This window comes from Carlito syrichta, unplaced genomic scaffold (assembly GCF_000164805.1).
Source record: "Carlito syrichta isolate Samal-C Ts95f unplaced genomic scaffold, Tarsius_syrichta-2.0.1 Scaffold311075, whole genome shotgun sequence".
NCBI lineage: Eukaryota > Metazoa > Chordata > Mammalia > Primates > Tarsiidae > Carlito > Carlito syrichta.
In genome coordinates this window covers 174,145-198,578 of record NW_007255171.1, presented here as the reverse complement: position 1 = coordinate 198,578, position 24,434 = coordinate 174,145, and the positions used below count along the sequence as shown (strand labels likewise).

Genomic DNA, 24,434 nt, shown 5'->3' with positions numbered 1-24,434 from the left:
ATTTTTCTAAATTTGACAATAAGATAGTTATGAATTTCAAAATTTATGAAATAATGAGTTGTGAGTCTGAAAGAGGTTTTTCTGAACGATTGAAAATGTGTTCTGATTAATCATGTGAAAAGAAAGATTCCATTATATTTCTATTCTCCCTATGCAAACATTTTTTAGACCATTGTTTATGAAGAGGTGATCAAAAAGTATAGAACAAAAATCTTTAGAAAAAAAGAAAATAGAATTTCATCAGGCAGTTGGTCAATAAAAATACTGTATTATATCACTCTTTATATCATGCTGTGTTTTGTGATGATTCTAATCATTGTCATCTTTTCAAAGGTATTAATTTCTTGTTTTATTTTATTAAAATTAAATGCATATTTAATTTCATATCTAATTTCATACTGATAAATCTGTATTCCTTTTTATAAAGAAAGCCGTCAATTAGTATACACATAAAATCCCACAGCACACTTTCTTTTCCAACCCCTGTGTATGCCATGAGCTGTTTTTTTTTTTTCCATTTCTGATGACATCAGGTCATGTGATCAGTCTTAGTACCAATTACAAATAACACATATTTTTTTGAGGTTGAATGATTGAATTCTACTCTCTGGTACTGTAGAATTAACCAACTCTTGCTAATATAAGTAAAAATAAGATATGAGTTAGCTCCCAGGGAAAAAAGAAATTTGAAGGAAAGTGAACCTGGACTTGCAGCCCTAAGATTTAGGTTGTTTCCAGGGATTATTTCGCATGGATACACAGACAGTCATGTCAGAGTACCACTGTTAGAATGACTAATTTCTAACATATTTTAGAAAGGGCAGGTGAGCAGAAATGGTTACTATTGTGAGCTCAACAGCCATACTGTCTGGGTTTAAACCATAACTGTACCAATTATTAGCTTGGAAAAAATTCTTAGCTTCTCTGTGCCTTAGTTTTCTCATGTGTCCAGTGTAATAATAATAGTATCTACCTTATTAAGTTGTTGGGAAGACTAAGTTAATATACACAAGCACTGAGGAGTACCTAGTAAATACAGGTACTTGATAACATTTAGCTCTTAACTTTATTATATCATTCCTCCCAAGAGTTTGATTAACAGCCAACATTCTGATCAGGTTATGGCCTCACTCCTTGATTAACAGTTGCTCAGACTGAATAAAATGAGAGGACAGTTTTTCTAAGGAAAATTAATGTTTTCCTAACAAAGAAGGGAAAAAGGACCTGAAGTGTAGAGATGCCTGCTATAATCTCTATACTCTGTAGATAAACCTGGTCTCCATTTTTATGGTTTCTCTATCATATGTTATCTCCCTACCTCATAGCATATTGTTATACTTATTTCCTTGTCTTTATTCCTATGCTAGGTTCTAAGATCATCGTGGACATGGTTTATGTTTTATTCACCTATGAATTAAATATATTGCCTAGCATAGAGGTGCTCAGTTGATATATTTTTCAATGAAGAAATAAATAAATGAATGAATGTCCCAATATGGATATTTACTTTTTAGATGCAGACTGCTGTTACCAGTGGGTTTTAGCAGTCTTTGATTCTTAATCCTGAAGACTTTTATTCTCCCTCTGCTGGCTTTGCTTGACTCAAAAGTCGTTCATGTGAAAAAAATCATGTGGAACAAAGCTGACTTTCCAAGTAATGGAGAAGATAGAGGATTTGAAAATTTTAGGGTGGAATATGCAAAGAACACAGATCTGAGGACATCAGCAGGACAAGAGATTGGGTGAAATAACAGGCAATAGAGGTTTAAACTAGTTAGTAAAAAGTAAATCCTGGAAGAGGTTAATCATTTTGTTAATTGTAGACCTTATTATGTAGTCACATGACATGGTATTATTTGAATTCAGAGCATTATGTAAAGGTAAAAAATGATTAAAATGAGCATATTAACAACAAAATGTTTCATTCAGTTTGAGGATTACTTTTCAAGATCTGTTGATACTGTCTGCTATAGGTCCAACAAAATGAATATCAGACAAGTAATAACTAGTGGTTTTATGAATTTGCTCACCCTTGAAAGTGAGGAGCAAGAATGATGGCAGGAACTTTTATATAATAAGTTCTCAAGAGATGTTTTTGACATGAAATGAGGTGTTACAGTAATTAAGTGTTGTATCTTTCAATTACTGAAGGAGCCATAAAGATGAAATCATCGTTTTTTTTCTTTTTCCCAGTAAGTGCCCCTTTTGCCCAATAAAATAGTTGGTGAGTGAAATGAGAATATAAGAGCCTTTGTTCCTTCTCAGAGCCCCTAATTAGCCATCTACCAAAGCACTATTTAACGACTGAAGTAAAAAAAAAGAAAATACAGTAAAAACTGCAGTAGAGAATCAGAATTCTAGGACTTAGGAACAATAAATACTGCTACTGGATTTTTAAAGGTGAGTTCTTTTATTAAACAATGAGTAACTCAAAAAGAAGTTAAATATGATCACACAATATAGCAAATTCATAAATTTATCAATTTTTAATAATATAGAATATTACCAACTATAAATATCTTTTGATAATTGAGTCCTACATAGTATATGTGTTATTTTTGCATTTTTTGTTTATTTTTTCTTTATTATTTATTTATTTTAAAGATGTGGGGTACAATTCAGAATTAGGTATACAAATAGTCACTGTAGAGGTAAAGTTTGGGCCTGGCTTTGGTCCCTACTTCACCTGGTTTGAAATCAGGTATTCTTGTTGATGAAGTGTGGCCCCCCCCATTTCCTGGCAGTGTCCCAACTGCCAATTCCTTTTCTTATGGTATTATAGTGTTATAATAATTGTTCAGGGTCTGCTTATGAATGAGAAAATGTGGTACTACATGCTTTGTTTATGTGATAGATACTGAATATTACAGACTCATCCAAGTTGCTGCTAAGTTCATAATTTTCTCCTTCTTTATGGCTACGTAATATTCCCTTGTGTATATGTACCACTTTTTTCATCCAGTCTACTTTCAATGGGCAGCACTCTTGGTTCCATGTTTTTGCTGTTGTGAGGAATGCTGCAATAAACATCAGTGCAAAGGTATCTTTTTTGTAGAATGATTTTAGTTTTCCCGGGTATATTCCCAGAAGAGGAATTGCTGGGTCACATGAAGGTCAATTTTTAGTTCTTTTCAAAATCATCACACTGTTTTCCACAGAGGTTGTACCAATTTACACTCCCATCAACTGTGCAAAAGTGTTCCTTTTTCCTGCATCCTCTCCAGCATCTTTTTGAGTTATTGCTGATGGCCATCCTGACTGGAGTTAAGTGATATCTCAGTGTGGTTTTAATTTTCATTTCTTTAATGATTAGTGAGGAAGAGCATTTTTTCATGTATCTGTTGGATGCTCTTATGTGTTCATTTGAGAAGTGTCTATTCAAACATTTTACTCACTTTTTAATAGGACTTTTTTTTTCTTTTTGGCATATTAGAGTTCCTTGTAAATCCTAGATATTAGGCCTTTGTCAGATATACAGTTGGCAAATATTTTTTTTTTCCATTCTGTGGGCTGTCTCCCCATTCATAGACTCAAAGTAAGAGGATGGAAAACAAATTTTCAGGTGAACAGAACACGAAAGAAAGCAGGAGTTGCGATCTTAATATCAGACAAAATATCATTTAATCTACCAAAAATTCACAAGGATATGGAAGGTTACTGCATAATGATAATAGGTTCAATCCATCAACAAGAAATATCCATCCTAAACATATATTCACACAACATAGGAGCACCAACTTTTATAAAGCAGCTTCTAGGTAAACTAAAAAATGATATTGATTCTAACACTATCCTATCTGGGAACTTAAGAACCCCACTAACAACCCTAGATAGATCATCAAGGCAAAAAATCAACAAAATGATCCAAAACCTCAACTTGATGCTTGACCAAAGGGACTTAATAGATATTTACAGAGCAACCCATCCAACAATCGTGGAATATATGTTCAACTCATCACCACATGTAACATATGCCAAGATCAACCACATCCTCTGCCATAAATCAAGCATAAACAAATTCCATGGATCAAAATACTGCCATGCACCTTCTCAGACCACAGTGGAATAAAAATTAAAACCAACACCAACAAAACTCCCCTAAAAGCCACAAAGACATGGACACTAAACAGCATGATGCTGAACAACTCCTGGATCAATATGAAAATCAAAGCAGAAACAAAAAGATGTCTAGAAACAAATGAAAATAAAGACTTATCTTACCAAAACTTCTGGGTTGCCATGAAAGCAGTACTGAGAGGGGAACTCCTTTCTTTACAAATACACATCTAGAAAATGGAAAGATCACAAGTTAACAGCCTAACAAATCACCTAAGAGCGCTCGATGGACAAGACCACTAAAACCCTACCTTCAGCAGAAGAATTCAGATCACCAAATGTAAAAGCCCAAATATAGGACATAGAACAAAAATATTATAGAAAAAAATCAACGAAACAAAAAACTGGTTCATTGAAAGGATAAATAAGAATGACAGATCCCTAGCCAGTTGACGAAGAAAAAAGTGAGAAAAAGCCCAAATAAATACAATCAGAAATGCAAAAGATAAAATCACTATGGATCCTGAAGAAATACAAAAAATTATCAGAGATTACTATGCACACCTGTATGGAAATAAACTCAAGAACCCAAATGAAATGGAGGACTTTCTGACATCACACAACCTCAAAGGTTAAAATAAGACACTGAGACATTAAATAGACCAATAACAACCCAGGAAATCAACTCCATCATAAGAAAACTACCTAAAAAAAAAAATTCCTGGATGAGACAGCTTTCCAGCATAGTTCTACAAAACATACATGGAGGAGCTGATACCTACCCTATTTGAAATCGTATATGAAATTATTCCAGGCAATTGAGAAAGACAGAACTCTCCTCAAATCATTATATGATGCTAACATCACAGTGATACCCAAACCAGGTAAAGATTCAACAAAGAAAGAGATCTATTTTTACATTTGCTAGAAGTTTGATATGTTAAGAACAAGTGATGATGTTATTTACTGTGGATGTTGATATGCATATGTGTTGTTGATTAGAAAGATAGATGTGATTTAAAGCAAGTGAATTAAATAAAGATAGACACAGTGTACTCTCAAGGAATTTAGTCTTCATTAAGGAGAAATATGATGTCTGTGGAAATACATACTTTGTGAGAGCAAACTTAAAAAATGACTGGGAAAAAAATAGTCGCGAGTGATCACAGGTCTTATAACTTAAAAGACACAGAAGTATATACTGAAAAATTGGCACACTCTTAAAATTATTTAAGATGTATAAGTATACATCATCTTCCTAAGTCAAGAGTGATACCAGTTTAAAATGAAAACTACCTGCTTTATAATATATGAACAATAGCTGTGTGTACGTTGCAATGTCCAATGTGCTTATATGTGGGCCTATTGCAATGATTTTAAATGTGTTTTAATTAAATAATTTGACCATTCCGACTACCATTACATTCTTATATGCTTTACTCTTTTTATTAGCACAAGGTCAGAATCCAAATTATCCTTATTTAGTTGTCCCCAGTGAATCATAGAAGAAATTGCCTCTCTTCCTCTTTTTATAAATCCTTTAAGTGGGTACCAGAAGAAGCCAGTGTCTAAGAAGTTGGGCTGAGGTTCTTTAGAAAGATTATTGAAAACAGTATAAAGTTTGATGAGCTATCTTTAGATGGAATTATGAATTGAACAAAACTACATTAAACTTTATGTACTTAATATTATTTGGACAAAAGTAGAAACCCTAACCAAATGAGAGATGACCATGTGCAAAGCATGGGATTAACCTTTGTAAAACGCACTTATATTGGAGATGGCTTTGTTTTTATGGACTAAGAAGTAAATGGCATAAGTAAGAATTATTTCCGAACTCCCATCAAATTCGAATAAAGTAAGCATAATCTAAAATTATCATGTTTGTCTCCTTTCTTATTTGTTGTAGACCAGTAACTGCCAGCCTTTTTATATGAGCAAGAAGCAACCATAATTTTCCCCGATACTAACATTTTCTTCACACTGGGGTGTGCTTCTGATAAGGTCCTTGCACTGAGATATGAGGGACAGTATATATAACCCTATTTTGCACTTTGCTGAGTCTCTTCAAAGTCCAGAGTGAGGAGGAGAGATAAAGAAAGGCAAGGTGGTAGCATCTAACCTAGAAATTTGCCTAAATTTCACAATTTATGTGAATCTGCTTATAGAGACTCCCCCTTCAGAATGGTTTTTTAAAAACTCAAGCCTTAAAAGCTATTGTTTAGTAGTGTAATTAGCAGTTGCGCTAGAGGCATATGAAACATAGGACCCAAAATAAAACATGTTAAATCGAAACTCCAGAGAATATAAAAAGAATCAAAACAAATTCTGGATTGAAAAAAGGAAGGTTCACACACATACACATACATATAGACACATACATTTTTCATCTAGGTGATTTCCTAGCACCAGCAGAACATTGTCCCTTGAGTATAAAAGTAAACTTGATGGAATTTTTCCACAGTTACATCATCCCTTCCACTTACAGGCTCACATCCTGCATTTAACCACATGCAGGCACATCAGCAAGACAAGATTGTAAAAGGAGTGTAACTGGGGAACTGTTTTCAAGACATTTGATAGCACTAATTATGGTCACTGCTTTCAAAGCACTGTGGATGCAGAATACTATGTCAAGAAAAGTCTCCCTCACCATATGGAAAATGGAAAATTAATTATTTTAAAATGAGCTGTTACCAAATGTGTTGGAGAAATTCAAGTCATTTGAACAAATCAATAATGAATATGCATGCTATTTCTTAAAGGAGAGCATTCACAGATTTTTTACAAGAGCCCTTTTTAAGGAATTGAAAATCTGGGGGAAAGAGTTGCTTTTTCATTTTAAAATGTCTGAGGATTGCTAGGTAATTTAAAATGTAAGTATTCACTGCATTTATGTGTGTGTGGTCCAAGGGACATGGTACTGGTACATTATAGAGTAATGGCATAATGTTTTTTAGATGAGGTAATGAGTTTGCAGTATATAGAGCTCTTCAACTGTATCTTAAGCTTTTAGGGGCTGACTACATGAATGCCTACTATTGTTTGACTTAGCAGTTTGGAAATGTATTACATATCATGCATGAAGTCTTCTAGTATGTGTTTTGTGTTTATATTACTTTTCTGGTCATGTCTAATTTCACATGAGAGTAAGGCACCTTGTCCAGTAGATGCCTTACTGGCATCATAGTTCAATTTAAGAAGTTTTACAATGTAGCAATTTGCATATCTTGACATCAAAAGAAAAAATAAATTAAAATCCAGCTCAAGCAACTATTGCTAAAAAATAATGAAAGCTTTGAAGTTAAAAAGGAAAAACAAAAACTTAAAGGTGAATAAGCTCAATAAATTCAGGAAGTGTTCTAAGAGCTTATTTTGTGTAAGTGTTATGAAAGATTTGAGGCAAGTAAGTCATAAACTCTTTCTTCTTAATTGTTTTTTGTGACAAGCTCCTTTTGGAAGTTGAGTGAAGCTTTTGGATCCCTTCTCATAATGCTATTTATAAAAACATGAAACAAAACATACAGGATTACAAACACAAAATAAAGGGAACCAATTTTATTGAAATACAGTTACCACAATGTTAAAAATTAACATTAAAACACGCACTAAAATAAAGCAATGTGCGTGTTTGTTAAAAAAAAAATTAATCTGGCAGAAATTCTAATAACCTTATAGTTTGAAAGTAGAGGAGAGAGTAAACCCAATATTTTCAGGCATCTGCAACATTAGTAATGTGAAGTTTAAAAAAAAAAAAAACTTCTGCAATTTTTACTGATGAGGAAACTACTGTGGTTTTCTTGTCCACATTCATAATTTGAAAAAATTTAAACTTCAATTAGAGGCTAGTGGAAATGAAGAAAATTTTTACTCACCTCAAATTCCTGCTCCTCTCAGAGCAAGAACTCTTCTTTTGTCTTAGATGATGAAAACCTAGTCAGGAATATTGTTATAAACACACAAAACTCAGAATAAACAGATTTTTACAGAATAAACAAAATGCGGTGGGAAGATGAATACAAAAGAGATTAATCCTTATGTCTTTATAAAATGTATACAAACATATAATAAATTATAAATGAGGAATGAAGCTAGGTGTTTGTTCCATGTTGGCATATTTGTTATGTTTAAAATTGTGCTAAGATTGGAAAGTAGATAGCTGATCTTTTGCCTCAGACTTAATGAATGTCATGTGATATAATAATGAAGCATTTACTAAGTACTTGCTCTGTGCCAGTGAGTGGATACTTTTTGCATAGATTAAATAATCTAATAATTTATGACTTAAGTCAGATCATGTCCCCTCTTAACTCAAAATTTTCCAATGACACCTTTACTTGTTTGGGGAAAGAGCCAAAGTCTTTATGTCAGCCTATGAAGCCCTGTATGCTCTGTTCCCAGGATGCCTATCTGATGGCATTCCCTATGACTTTTCTCTCCTCCCACCTCGCTGTAGCCATACTGGCCTCCTTACTGTTCCTTGAACCTGACAGGCAGATCCCACCCACCACAGGACCTTCACAATTGTTCTCCTGGCTCCCAGAATATTCTTTTCTCTGATATATGTATGACTTGCTTCTCACTCTTTTCAAGTCTCTGCTCAAATGTCATCTTTTGACTGAGGTCTTCCCTGAACAACTTATACAGAGTACCTTTCAAGGATGCCCTTCTAGCCTTTTCTGTTGATCTGCACTTATTGAGTGCTGTGTCCGAGATGCTGATAAATAAAACATCTTGTACACAGTTACTGCCTCCTCTCAAATATCTTACAGTCTTGAGTATATAAAATATGAACTTATAAAAATATATCAATGGCAAGTGCTAAATAAGTGATAAGTACCTATGGTTCTCAACTTTTCTTTCACCATAACATATGTTACACTGATAACAATTGATCAATTATTCCATAAATATTTGTTGAATACCTAAAATATACAGGAAAAGGCATAGATGTTCACATAAGTTCTGCCCTTGTAGATTAGCAAGGGAGAATGACAGAAAGCTAATAATTAAGAATTAAGCAAGAAGTGAAATTCAACTCTTGTATGTAAATATGAAGAAGTTCAAGTACACAAACAACTTTAAGAGGCGGATCCAAATCACTCATGTAGAGAGGATACTTTAGATTATTCTGAAGTGGAATGGGAATTAGCCAGGCAGAGAGGGAACACAGAGTATTCCAAAGACCGTAAATAGTACTTGTGAAAGCCCTCAGATGTGAATGTGAGTGGTGTCTTTGATATTAGCACTTAACATGAGAATGCCAAGAGATGAGGCCAGAGCTAAGTCTTGTTGGATATTAGCATTTAACTAGGAAAACCATGATGCCACTGAAGTGTTTTAAACAGAAGCATGATAAACTCCTTTAAAATGATGACATTAGTGGTGTAGAGGATGGATTGGAAAGGAGACGTGAAAATGAAACTGACAACCCCAGTTAGGAAGCTGTTGCCTGGATGAGGTAAGAGATAGTGACCACTTAGCTAGGATGGTGGCAGTGGAACTGGAAAGAAGTGGATGATTTCGACTCACAAGTATGTTGACATCAGGTAGACTTGGCAGAATTTGGTGATAAATTGGATAGATGGATAAGCAAGTTTGGTTCAGGGTTTTCTACTTGAGGACTTGGATGGATGATGGTGCTTTATTTTACAATTGAGAAGGCCAGGCAAGAGTAGGGTTGGGGGAAGATCATTGTTTCCTACCTACTTGTGCAATCTCCTCTCATAGGTGCCTGAGGGTGATTTAATTTTAAAAGAGATGAGTGGACAAACTAAAAGAAGGAAATTTTGTAAATATAAAGCATCTGTTGGCTTCCTATCACACCATTCCTCTCATTTCTGCTCAAGGAAACATAAGCAAATTAATAAGCAGGTGCTCTAGAAGTAACCTGAAATTTGCTTTGATTGATACAGTCCTTAAAAAATATTTCAGTTGTAAGCTGTGAAACTCAATACTTTTTTTTTTTTTTTTGAGTTGGCGTCTCACTCTGTTGCCCAGACTGGAGTGTAGTGGCACACTCATGGCTACTGCAGCCTCAACCTACTGGGCTTAGGCAATCCTTCCACCTCAGCCTTCCACCCAAGTAGGGGGACCTACAGGCGCATGCTACTATGCCTGGCTTATTTTTTGATTTATTGTAGACACGAGGTCTCACCATGTTGCCCAGGCTGATCTCGAACTCCCAGGCTCAAGCAATTCTCTCACCTCAGTCTCCGAAAGTGCTGGGATTACAGGCTGAGCCATCACGCCAACATTGATACATTTTAAAGTCACAAATGTCTGGATACTTAACTCTCAGACAATCTAGAGACACCATTCTCTATTGACCTCTGCTGATATATATATAGTATATTCTTGTAAACAGTCAGGAAAAGTCCATTTGTCTGAATGCCTGGGGAAATTTGCATGGAAGCAGTGAAATTTGAATCTTCTAGGTGGGGCAAATAAAGGGACAGGGAAATGTATGACAAATGCAATCGAAAATTGTCGTGACTAAACCAAACATTGAAACTGAAAAATAATAGTACACACTAAAGATAGTAAATAGACAAACATGGTTGATACAGAGTGTGGAGAGAACTTTTGATGCATGCACTGGTGAAGTGGATGAGCCTCAGAGCTGCACTACTTAAACACTGGAACCTCATTTTGTCAGCACTGTAAGCTGGAGAAGGAGCATGACATTTAGGAATATTACTTTTTTTAGACCTAAAATGTTATTGGGTCAAGAGTGTCAATATGGTATTAAAAGGGGCAGGGTTCTTGAACAGATAATAATTGGAAAATAGCAATAAGCTAGATTAATGATCTTTGAAGTTTGAAAAACTATGATGATGAGGGGACAAGCTAAAGGAAGTAAATTCTATTTGGGAGGAATATATAATGACTTGATTCATGTCCCATGTGGCAAGATATATAGGTGGAAATAATGGACATTTTTGAGATTGTACTCAAAAGTCTCACTGATGCCTTAAGCTGAATTTTATTTCACTTTGTTTAACTTTTCTTTGCTTCATTTTTCTGACAAATGTGTGTTTAAATTTTATTATGTGCTGGGCAACATTTCAAGAACTTCTATATAAACTCATGTAGCCCTACAGCAACCCCATAATATAGACACTGCTATTATTATGCCATTTCATAGATGAAGTCAAGTTCACTTGCCTGAAGTCATACAACTAGAAATTGAAAATCCAAGATTCAAACTCAGACATCCTTGTTTGTTGTTGGTACGACTAGCTGGGACTTGTGTTCTAGGGGTAAAGGAATTTACTTAGACAGTTATAAATTAAGAAAGGCATATTTATAAAAGACAGATAACAAAGATATATTGCAAGGGAGCAACAGGCAGCACAGCAAAGAGAGGCTGTCTGCCCCAAGGCAGGTGCTAGAGGGAAGTTTTATAGGATCATGCTGGGGGAGTTTATGTGCTGCTCAAAAGATCTGGAGAGGGAAGTTGTCTACTTGCCATACAAGGGGTCTGCAAGACAATTGATTGATTGTGCTGTTCTATTTCTTGAGATAGGGTTAATTCACAGTAATGGTTAACTGCTTTTTGCAACATTTGCAGCGGTCAGCTAAAAGTTAATTTACAACAATGATTTATATTGGTCAGCAAGATTTTAGGACTCTTACTGTGGTCCGTAAGTTCCTTGCAACATCTGTAAATCTCACCCTGAAGCCCCTTTCTTCAATACAAATCACCCAATTGTTATAGGCCTTTTGGGGCCTCATATTTCTCCACCTAGTTCCCAATGTTTTGCTTATATCCATTCCACTCAGCTGCCCATGGCTGGAAGTGATAGATGCTTTAGCAAAACTCATTTATATTTGATCAACCAATATTCCATAATATTATTTGATAGGTATTATGCTAGGTGATGGGGTAAAGTGGGAACAAATGCAGACACTGTTTCATGCCTTATGAAACTTTGAGTCTGGAAGGAGAGATAGTTGCGAATTGATTAGTCACAGGAAGGAACTTGATAGCAGGTGCACTTGAACAATATGGAGTTTCCCTATCAAAAGGAAGTGTGTGGGAGTGGGGCTTGCAATTAATTGGGTGAGGAGCTATGGGAAGAGCAGAGAGGACAGCTGTGGGCAAGAACCACATGGTTGAAGGCATCATGAAGAACGTGCAAGAGTGGAACAAAAGCTGGTGTGGCTATGCGAGTGAGCAGGTCCATGATGGACTGTCTGAATAGGACTATCTGAAGGTTTGTACCAACCATGAATACTATATGATAAGGAGTCACATTGTAAGAGAACCATATTCTAAAGAGCATTGTCTTCATCCTAAAAAAGCACTGGTAAGTCCTTGAAGATTTTTAAGCAGGGGAAACAATCAAATTTGCCTTTTGAAAACCCCACTCTGATTAGCATATGGAGATCAGAGCTGAATGCACAGCAGGGTAATGAAAACAAATCAGAAGATAGAGAAAAACTAATTGTAATTAAATCACCATACACATGTAAAGCATTTGTCTTACATTTTTATTTTTTCTTAGGTATATGTGGGCTTATTACAGTGATTACAGATGTGGTAGTGGATGAATTTGAAAAGAAAAAGAAAGAAAGAAAATGAATGAAGATAAGTTATAATCTAGGATTGGTATTAGGTACTTTCCAGAACATATTATTTAATTCTCAAAACATGTTGCAGATGTTGGACCTGTAGTTCCAGATGTTGAATAGGTTAAATAACTTTTCTTGGTCACCATCAGAGCAGTGAAGTTAGCAGCAAAAAAAAAAAAAAAGACAATTTTGTTTTTCAAAAAATGAATCCATCTATTAAACAATCTCTGAACTTCTGAAAGTGGTTTGATGGATAATTTACAGATGGATATCCAAAAGTAGTTTTGACTAAATTATCAGAATCAGAGCTTTTGAACTCAACATTTGTTGCCAATAATTAGAAATTATTACATCTTAGAACATCAAAATATTTATTAGGAATGAAAAAATAAAAATACACTTTTTTCCTAGTGGCATACAACAGTAAGTTGTATTTTCCATGTATGTGCAGTGGGGCTGGGTTCTGACTCTACTGATTTCCTCTGGGCTCCACTGGTCCTGACTCCAGGTCAAGGTTTGGTTTAGCATTAGGTCCACTGCACATGTTTCTCACCCTGCTGGCATCAGTGGGCTGGCACATTCCTCTTATGGCAGGGCAGAGATGCAGTAACTGTAGAACTCACATGTCATCATTTCTCCTCCGTGCCATTGAGAGTCATCTGCAATTCACATGGGCAAGCCTACAGTCTAGGATTGAGGAAGCTTCCCTAACTCATGATGTGACTGTGAAAAGGATGTGGATACAGGGAGGGCTAAAGAATGGGACCAATACGTCAACCTATCAGAGGTCAGAGAGAGTAGAGAGAAATCTTTAATATAAAATAAATTTAAAAAATAAAAATAACATCTGGCAAAAATATCATACCAGCAGGATGGAGTTTTTTCATTGGATTGGCATCCCTGGAAATGTCAGGTGACACACCCCTGTGTGCCCTTCTCTTCACTCCTGGGTGGCATTTTCCAGGACATTTCACAGATGTTTCCCTCAATGGGTTCTTTACTCCACAAGGTGCAAAATTCATGTCTTTTTAGATTTACTAAGCTTTTAAGTCAGTTTCATTTTTAAAAACTTTTCTCTTTCACAGAGATGGTTATGTGATGTAATTTTAAGGAGGTCTCCCCAAGGGCTTGGATGGTCTGGTCTAATCAGACCCATTTATGTGCTGAGAAGAGGGACCCACTTAAACTAGTTCCAGCAAAGTGGAAGAAGAGGAGCTGTGTGGTTCAGATGTGTCTCAGGGGAACTGGGACTGGACCCAAGGCCCTCGGGGCCACTCCCATGAAGTATTTCCTCCTCTCTAGGTTTACTCTTTTCTCCTTTCTGTGAACTGACTTCCTTGCCCACCCATGCATTTCCATTCCTACATAACTTCAACCCGCTATGTTACCCACTGTACCTGCCCCACCACCTTCTATAGCGGGAAACTTTTCACATATCCTCTTGATAAGAAAAGACAGTCTCTGGGGGAAACTGCTTTCATCTCTCAGTTTCCCAATTCCAGATTTCCAAGAGAAACATGATTGATCCAGCTTATTATTTAGATCCAGCCACAGGTTACAGGTTACACAACAGCATATAGATGAGTCCTGTATGTACTGTCCTGTACGTCCAGTCAGCTCTTGTCGGGACCTGGGAACATGTGGTGGTGGATGTGGTTACTTCCATGCCACAGGGCTCTGGACAAGACTGTGTTCCCTGAAAAGCAGGTTTAGAGGGCACATGCACCCCTATGTCTCAAGCACTCCTTAAGGAAGTTCCTTGAATTTGGAAGGGGCATAGAAGCGATGTACATCCTCCGAAAACATTTTAAAAACTACCATCCATTTTATTGAACTTCTATAATTAACTAATAATTTCCTCTAAATTTATGGAGGATCTGAGGGACTATCACATCTGCTAACCAAAACTCCTTCTGTCTGAGAACTCTTTCATATTCCATTTCATATTTCATTCTTCCTGTCTTGCTACTCTAGTTCTGATTTAGGAGTTTTCAAAGATGGAAGTAGCAGAAGAAAAATGAATCATTTTTTTTACTTCCACAAAATTTTCTTTAAAATGTTTCTTTTTCCTCCCAATACATCCTTGACGTAATTACTTTTTCCAAAGTATGCATATGATTGGGTTATTTAGTTTAAAATGTCAAAATATTTTCATTACTCCTTATTATGAACACTGAGATTGTAAACTAGCAGCTACCTACCTCTGCCTGTATATCCAGTGGTTTTCAATCAGGGAATTTTGACATGGAAATATCTGGATTTCCTGATTTTTCTTAAAAATTAGAAGATCCAACAATATTGTGATTTTATTTCTTTATGGCAACGATGAGTTAGAACTAAACAAATATGGCTGCCGCTCCAGGACTTGTCAGGACCTTTTCAGTTTTCCACAATTGCTGCCACTCACCATAATACCCTAGAGCCAGCAAATTCACACTCATTTATTTAATCGACCTGACCCCTCCTAGACTTTTGACTTTGTAAACTGTGATTCAGATGACAATGTTAGTAATCCTTGACAGGCATAAAAGACCATTTGTGATCCTGTCCTAGTCTACTTTACTAGCCTTATGTATTCTGAACTCATTCATAACATTCATGCTTGTTCAAGCCTCTGTCAGTTTCACATTCTGAAATGCGCTGCCCTTCTTATTAGTTTGGTGAGCACTTGATGGCTTTCAATTCTGTATGTGACTGCTCCTTTATAAGGCCTTCTCTTACTGATGCCCGGTCAACCCCTCCCTAAAGTTTATACAGGCCCTTAAAGTTCCCAAATAATTTTTCTAAAGACTAAACCACTACTTAAACTTCTGTTGTAATTATTATCATATGATATGATTTTTTTAAGGTCTTTTTTCACCGAGACATAAGTTATCTCCAAAAAGAACTTTGACATTACTGTTTTTATCTTTCAGTCTCTGGTGCTTTTGTGCTAGAACTAGTATAGAGCTGGAGTTGAATAACAGTTGGTTGACTCAGATTAAATTTCTGTTTAAAATGTTTAGATAGTTTCACCAATTAGCTGAATTTTAAGGTACAGAACTAGACTTTTGGAGGTTTTAAAAAGCTAATCTCAAATTAATATGTAAGCAATTAGTTGGGAAAACAGAAGCTTTTCCTAGTTTCATAGCTTTTAGATAATGATTGCTATGTGGATGGAGATACACATTAGGCACAGTGTACGTAAAAATGGAAGGAATGCTTTTGTTGTCAAAGCATTCCCATATTTTCTCATTTATGAAGAATTTGATGCTTCTTAAGTGATCAATGTCAGAATAACTTTTTTGTTGACTTTTAAAAACTGTATTAAGGTATGACAAAAAATAAGTGAATTTATAGTGTACAATATGATATTTTGATGTATATACTGTGAAATGATACTTCAATATAAAAATAATACCCATCACCTCATATAGTTATTTTTTGTAATGAGAACACTTAAGATCTTCTCTCTTGGCAATTTTCAAATATATAATACACTGTTATTTGATATAGTCACCATGCTGTACAATAGATTTTCAGAACTTACACTTCCATCTAATTGAAACCTTGTACTCTTGACCAGTATCTCTCAGACCCTTCCCCTAGCCCCTGGAAATCATTCTATGATTTTATGATTTCAACTTTTTCATATTTCATATGTTAGAGAAGTTTTAGGTTCATAGCAAAATGGAGCAGAAAGTATATCAGAATGATATATTTGTTAATAGTCATTAAAATGACTATTATGAACATATAATCAACCCAAATCCCATAGCTCACATGATGATTCATACTTAATGTAGAATATTCTATGGGTTTTGACAAGTGATATGTATCCACCAATATAGTATCATACAGAATAGGTTCACTGACATAAAAATACTCCGTGATCTTCTTTTTCATCCTTCTCTTTCTGCTAATTCCTGATCTCTTTACTGCCTTTATAGTTTTGCCTTTTCCAAATTGTCATATGGTTGAAATCATACAGCATGCAGTCTGTTGACATTGGCTTCTTTCACTTAGTAATGTGCATTTAATATTTCCTTCATGTCTTCTCATAGTTTGATACCTCATTACTTTTGTAGTACTAAATAATATTCCATTGTCTGAGTATACCACTGTTTATTTATCATTAACCTACTTAAGTCCTTCTTGTTTGCTTCCAATTTTTGGCAATTATGAATAAAACTGCTGTAAATATCTATGGACAAGTTTTTGACTACACATCAGTTTTTAAGTCATTTACATTGTAACCTTTATCATACAACTCATTTTTTAAGCCTGAAGTTTGAGCACTAGCTATCACCTTCATTTCAAACATCATTTTCTATTGTACCAGAGATGATTTTAGATATTTCAAAATGCCTCACATATTTGCCAACTTTGATATTTAAATTATTATTCTCATGATTTTAGAGGAAGAAAGTTATACTAAAACTTTGCTGTGAGAGATGTTTTTTCATATTTCTTTTTTATCTGTGTATATACTTTTATTATAATATTATAATATAAAGATTAAACTAAAATTTTGATAGAAGACCTGTTCTCTGTAAAGTGAAATTTATCTTGGAGCGGGAAAGGAGAAAGAGGGTCCATTCTGGAATCAACCTTAGTATGTTCAATTGCTCTAAATCATAGTTCACTGCTTATAAGGTCTTACTGCAGACTCCCCAGGAGAAGTTTAGGATACCAGAAAAGTTTTTATTTTTCCTTCCTTTAAAAAATAATCTCTATTTTTTATCTTGAATACTATGTTTTCATCAGTTATCAAGTCACTTAGTAGTTATATTTAGATACCATGATATTGTAAATGTTCGAAGAAATAATTTTATTGAAAGAGATTATTTTTCAATAAAATATATAGTGAAACTAAAAGTAGAAAGGGGATACAAGTGGAAACATTAATTCCATCATGGAAAGAGTGACTTTATTGCCTGCGTGTTTGAACAGTACATTCTATATACCCTTTGGAAAAGGAAAAATATTAACTCTTGGCAAGTTCCACATCTTCTTTTATGTATCTCTTCTGTTTTATATCTGAAATGTCTACTTGATGTAATCAAGGGGAATAGTGTGACTCAAACTTTTGTGAAGAATGAATTATTGAAACTACTAGTATTAAATTTTCAGTTCATAGCATCCAGGGAACTAAAGATGCCATTCCTTTTGTCTTTTTTTTTTTTTTCCTGGCTGGAATAGGTGAAAGAAAATGCACGATTCTTTATTTTAATGCTACCTGGCCAAAAATGTGTGAAATAAATCAAATGCTGAAATATATTAACTTCAAGGCATTAGTGAGCTATCATGGATCAGTTACAGGTGTAAGAGACTGAATTATTTGATTTGAACTGTATATGAGCACAGTTTCTTCATCTGGAAGGTGTTAATACTCTTAACTATCTAATTCACAGTGAAAGTAAGTGTTGTGTGCTTATAGCATGGTAGGTACTCACAAGGTTAGTTCTCCCCTTCTCCACCCCACCATAAGTTGTAGAAAATAATAAAGTGTTTGGCACCATGGCAATGTAATGCTAAATAAAATCATAATTTTCTGGGTACAGATTATTAGAACATTATAAATAGAATTAGTTTCTTCTGCTTTTTTTTGGTTTGTTTTTGAGTTGGAGTCTCACTCTGTCACCCAGGCTGGAGTGTAGTGGCATGCTCACAGCCACCCCACTGTCAACCTACTGGGCACTGGTGATCCTTCTGCCTCAGCCTTCCAGGTAGCTGGAACTACAGGTGTGCACTACCATGTCCAACTTATTTTTTTGTTTATTGTAGAGAAAAGGGCTCATCAAATTGCCAGGGCTGGTCTCGAACCCGCAGGCTCAGGCAATCCACTCGCCTCAGTTTCCCAAAACACTGGGATTACAGGCTGAACCACCGAGCCCAGCCTCTACTGCTTTTTTTTAGCTGTAACACCCATGTCACCATAACTGGGACATACTGATGTTGAACATGACAGCATGTAAGTACAATATTTGAAATGACCTACACATTTGAGTGTCTCAGTAACCACAACCAGGAGTTTACCCAGGCGTTAATGGATTTAACAGGAGCTGAGGGACATAAAGATGATGTTAGTGATTGGAAGGGAACTGCATCAGGTGATCCTATATTACACTCTATGAATTCCAGATAATGGCTTTGCTTTCTTAGCTATGAATATGTTATCTAATGTAATAGCCACTAACCACATATGGTTATTTAAATTTAAGTCAATAGATGAAATAAATACTCAAAAGCTCAAATGCTCAGTATCCACATGTAACTAGTAGTTTACCATATTGGTTATCAGAGACACAGAACATTTCCGTCAATGCAGAAAGTTTTATTAGAAAACTATTCTAGATGCTAAGTTTCGGTGAAGATAGGAAGAAGTAATTATTTGCCAGTCTCTTTCTAAATTCTTGTACCGATAATGGAAAGAATGCAATGTTGGAAAAAAAAAAAGAGAGAGAAAGAGAGAGAAGGAAATCATGGGTAATCCAGTGTGCTTTTACTTGCATTAACGGCCTTTATTGAACACTTACTAGTACATTTGAATTATAATATTTAATTTGCACTCACACACACATAGCCAGTGAGGTGTGTGTTTTTTTCTAAGTGCATTATATATAAAAGGAGACTAAAATACAGACTTTAATAAATTTCTCAAGATATATACTAGCATAAAGGCAATATAACTGAGTTTGACCTCAGGAAATCAGACTTCGGTACTCTACCTGGTGATTAACCTGAAAGATAGTAGATTCAATTAAAAGCCTTTAGAAGAAAATCTAATTTTATTCTTTTTATTGCAACCAATCTTGGTTGTTGCCTGAAGGGGATGCGGAAGACACTTTTGGAATGTGAAATTGTTCTCTTATAGGTAAATCAAACAATCTATAAGTATTTTAAGCATATATCTTGGGTTAATCCTGCTGAGATATACGAACAATAGTCTTGATATTGAATAATTTGATATACATCCTACTGACTGCTTGCACAAGATCCCAATCGTTTATTGGTAGTATTGAATCCCACACCATGGTGTCTGGTGTACAATAACAAGACTCTAGCTCAGGTGCAGTGGCACATGTCTGTAATCGCAGCACTTTAAGAGGCTGAAGCAGGAGGAACGCTTGAGGCCTGGAGTTTGAGACCAGCCAGGGCAACTTAGCAAGACCTGGTATCTACAGAAAATAATAAAAATAAAAATTAGCTGGTCATCGTGGCACTCGCCTTTAGTCCCAGCTACTCGATAGGCTGAGGTGGGAGGATTGCTTGAGCCCAGGAAGTTGAGTCTGCAGAAAGCCAGGATTGTGTTACTGCACTCTAGGCTGGGATAGAGAGACTCTACCTCAAAAACAAAATAAAACAAAACAAAACAACACCAAGACTCTTACTCATCAATGAGCAAACCTAAATTTCCATGCAACAGCTTGACTGTTCTCTACGCATATTCAGTAACTTTCAAAAAAAAGGTTTGAGGATATTGCTGACATTTTTCAGTTATGCCTCTCTGAATTTATGGGATGCATTTTATATATAGTTATACTATAAATTTAGTGAATTTTGAAGGCTCTGGAAGCATGTCCCTTGGGGATGTCAAAACCCGAATACAGAATATTTAGTCCTATCCTCAAGTTGATTATGATCTAGTTTGAAGGGTCAGGTTTTAACTGAAGGGGATTCATTCATTCATTCATTTATTTTTGAAGACCTATAACAGTGGTGTCTGGAAAAACTTTCATGGATGAACAGTTAAAATTGTGTATAATTTAAATGCTGCTGAGTTATTTGGAGAACTGAGCAGTAAAGAGAAAACTAATATGAAAAATATATCAGGTGAGCTAAGCCTGGAGGTTCTTCTTTGAATTCTTAATGAACAAAGACCTTTATTCCTAGTAACATATGATTGACTTTGGAGGACTAATGAAGGTGACTTTTAAAAACTCTATCAAGAAATTGTTTCATCTGGATGAAGACTGGAAGCTTCCATTCACATTGTTCACTACTTCTCAGTCTTTAGCTGGTATGAAAACACTCAAATTAACAGTCCTAGAACAGAGCAAATACCCCACAAATTACCTAAATGCCATGTGGTAGATCAATAGTACTGCTAAATTCATCCCCACTGGGGATTTTTAAGATATGAAGTATCAACATCCAGCTTTTATTTTATTTGTCTTGACTTACTTTCATGTCTTTCAATATGATTGCATTGAATTTTAAATAAATACTTAGGCTGATTTAGTTTGATTTTTGTGTATGGTGGTAGGTAGAGTCTTGTTTTACTCTTCTGCATGTGGTCAGTCAGTTTTCCCAGCACCATTTACTGTATAAGTTCTCCTCTAACTAACTCAGTGATTGTTAGTGGAGGCTTTGTCGAAGATGAGTTGGTTGAGAAAGTGAGATTTTGCTTTCGGAATCTCTATCCTGTTCTATTGGTTTATATGCCTGTTCTTGTACCAATACCAGGCTATTTTGATTATTGTAGCCTTATAATAAAGTTTAAAGTCTAGAAGTGTGATATTTCCCATTTTGTTTCTTTTGCTGAGGATTGTTTTAGTTATTTGTGGTCATTTATGATTCCATATGAATTTCTGTATGATGGAGGGAGGGAGGCAACTTCACCAATAGAGGTATCTGATCTCAAACCAGGTGAAGTGGGGATCAAAGTGAGGCCCAAACTTAACCGTATAATGACTATTTGTATACCTAATACTGAATTATACCCTACATCTTTAAAATAAAATTTAAAAAAAAAAAACCCTGCTTAAATGAAAAAAAACAGTAGGCTGGATGATTTTTGAGAACCTGTCACTTGTGGACATTCTATCAAAATATGTTCCTTGTTGAATTAAGTGTCAAGTCAGTCTCTTGCTTCACCGGTACAATATGGATATTTTATTCCTTTTTGCCACACAGATCTGCACCATAAAGTCCTTTAGCATGCTCTTATGTCAAATATTTTATTGTTTCTAGATTATAGTTCCTGTATGCAAACTCATTCATTAGTCTGAAGTGGTTTCACAAGTTAGTTCCCTTCCTCCAGGGATATAGGTGGTAGATCTCAAAGTGGCTCAGTGTTTGGATCTGTTTATGTTATTTTCTTAAAGATATTTTTTATTTATATCATAAAAAAGTTTTGCAGTCACTTTTTGGAGATTTTTATTCCAGCCATTCCTTTTATAATATATTTTGACTGACATAATTTATATATTTTTGTTTGAAAGTATTGATAAAATATAGAAGTCACACAGAATCACTTATTTTGGAATTATGTAAAATAAAAAGTAAATGATCCTTATTGTAAATGATGCAATATTTAATCCCCTTTCTCAAAGGTAATTATTATCAATATATGGCATGTCCTTCTTGAATTATTTCTAAGTACTAGCAAAATATATAAATACTCACATACATATCGCAACATATTTAAAAGCAATTTAATATATATGGCCACATACATTGCATGTATATACACACACACTAATGTGTATGCATATACACACTCATAAAATGGAAACATGATACAAATATGTTTGCAAATTTGTTTGTGCTTAACAGTAGTTTCTGAGCATATTTCTAGTTCAAAACATATATATTTGTCTTTTTTTAATGATTGTATATAGATGCATTGTATTTGTATATATATGCATTGTATTTGCATATAATATGTTATTTCACCAGCCCATGCTTGACATATTTTTATTTCTTTTTTTTATTTTCAATCAGTGTTGCAACAGTTACACTTGTAAATATATTTTAAGCACTAATGCTATTATCTTTAAAACATATTCTTAGAGATGAATTACTGGATTTAAGGATATATACAACTTAATTTTGGTAAATACTAATTGATGCTCATGCATATTTTATAAAGCATATATTATACCATGATATTTCTGATTGTTCTTGCAACTAATATAGGAAAGCATTTCTTTGAAAACCATTACTTATATGTGAACCAAATCATTTAAGGAGATATTACTATATAGGTAACCACATATATAGTTATTTATTGCACCTGAAATATATATCTGCAAAAGTAGTTGTGTTTTCATGCAAAAACATCAATTATGTCTACCCTAAATCAGATTCAGTCTACAAAAAGAGAGATGGATTTTGAGATTAGATAGATTCAGTCTTTGAGTGATATAGTCACTGAATGTTTTAAGTTATATAACCACAAAATCCCAGGACATGAAGAACTCTAGTACAAGTTTAATATTAGTAGGACTTTGCCAATTTACATAGGCCACTATTTTAGTTTCTTATACCCAGTCTTGTTAATGAATTCAACAATCAACATTTTGGTTATATTTGAGGATTTGCAATAAATAGAGGAAACACTCTCTATAAATTTAAATCACAAAGTACTTCTTCCTTGATCTTTTTTGCTCTTTATGTAGCCAATGCTTGGCTCAGTCATTCACATCACATAAAATCACATTCTATGGCTTCATGGAATGCCATGGAAGCTGGTTAAGTTCTATTTAAAAAACAAAACACTTGAAATTGTGCCAGAGGAGATTTCCTGGTAAAAATTTTACAAGAGACATTGAATAGAAAAGTCTGTTCAGATTCACATGCTTCCCGATCTTAAATACTTTCTTATTCTGGAAAAGAAATGATGAGAATGTAAAGAATATATTCAAGGTCGCATAGCAGAGTTCAGACCAGAATTATGTTTGTGTTACACAGTATAGCTGTACCCTATGTTGTAAAAGAAAATAGTCTTAAAGAAAGACTGTAGAATGTTATTGTTAAAGGACTTTTAATATCTCCCTTTCTTGGTATTGGTGATTCAGGTTTGTGATGTCAAATAATTTTGCTGCTCTGTTTTGGCTTTATAATTCTTGTGTAAATTTTAATGGAATGTATGTATGTATACATGTAAGAATGCAGGTGTATGTGATATGTCTATACATATATTACATTCATATATCATATTTCTGTTTTCTGATTCTGCTTTCACCAATAAAAATATATAAGTACTTTGTGAGAATTACTGATAGAACCCTTAGATAAAAGAGAAGCCAAAGAAATAATAGAAGAGAGAAAAAAGAGGCAATCTGGATCAGGAAAAGGAATTATGTATATTTACACCTAGGTACTAAAAAAAAGACTATGTGCTTACAGATTTTCATAGCCCCCTAATGCCAGGTAAGTTCGTATAATTATATTACCTTTCTGTAGACCCTCACAAACTTATTTATTGACTTGAGGTCATTCCAAAGCTTATTGTTGAAAATATACATGTGTTTTTAATGTGCCACTGTGATGATTTTGCCAGATATTCGCCAATAGTGAATTTTTAAATTTATTTATTTATTTTTTAGAATCTGCCACTGAAGAAGATACCATGCAAAGCTAGTGCACCCTCAGGCTCCTTTTTTGCCCGAGACAATACCGCAAATTTCTTATCCTGGTGCCGAGATTTAGGGGTGGATGAAACATGTCTATTTGAATCAGAAGGTTTGGGTATGTATTTTCTTCAGAATTTTAGCTGATGAATATTCAAATTATCCCATCCTTGTCAGTATAGCCATCAAAAGGTTTTTTGGCATAATGCCATTTCACAGATTATTAACTTGAAAAAGTCAGAGTTTGTTGTAAACTTGCAGGTTTGTTGTAAACTTTGGCTCATTTAAAATAGAAAAATGAATATTCACTTTTTACTACTGTCACCTCATGGATAAAGTAATAGACACAGAAGTAGAAAAATTCTTTCCAAGTTAAAAATAAGGGCCATTAGTGCAAAATTAGTGTGAATGATGGATATTTGGAAAACAGAGAGCTAAATTTTACAAGCAGGCATTCATTCA

The 24,434-nt window shown here is 34.7% G+C and overlaps 1 protein-coding gene across 3 annotated transcripts in view; it reads left to right on the top strand.

Annotated features, from left to right (window-relative positions):
* Window positions 1–24,434, top strand: part of GAS2 (growth arrest specific 2) — a 141,138-nt gene that overhangs the window by 29,400 nt on the left and 87,304 nt on the right. For all 3 annotated transcript variants that reach the window (XM_008068498.1, XM_021717788.1, XM_008068497.1), the window contains exon 4: window positions 23,949–24,090. In XM_008068498.1, the coding sequence (XP_008066689.1) occupies window positions 23,949–24,090 (142 nt within the window). The remainder of the gene's footprint in view (window positions 1–23,948; window positions 24,091–24,434) is intronic.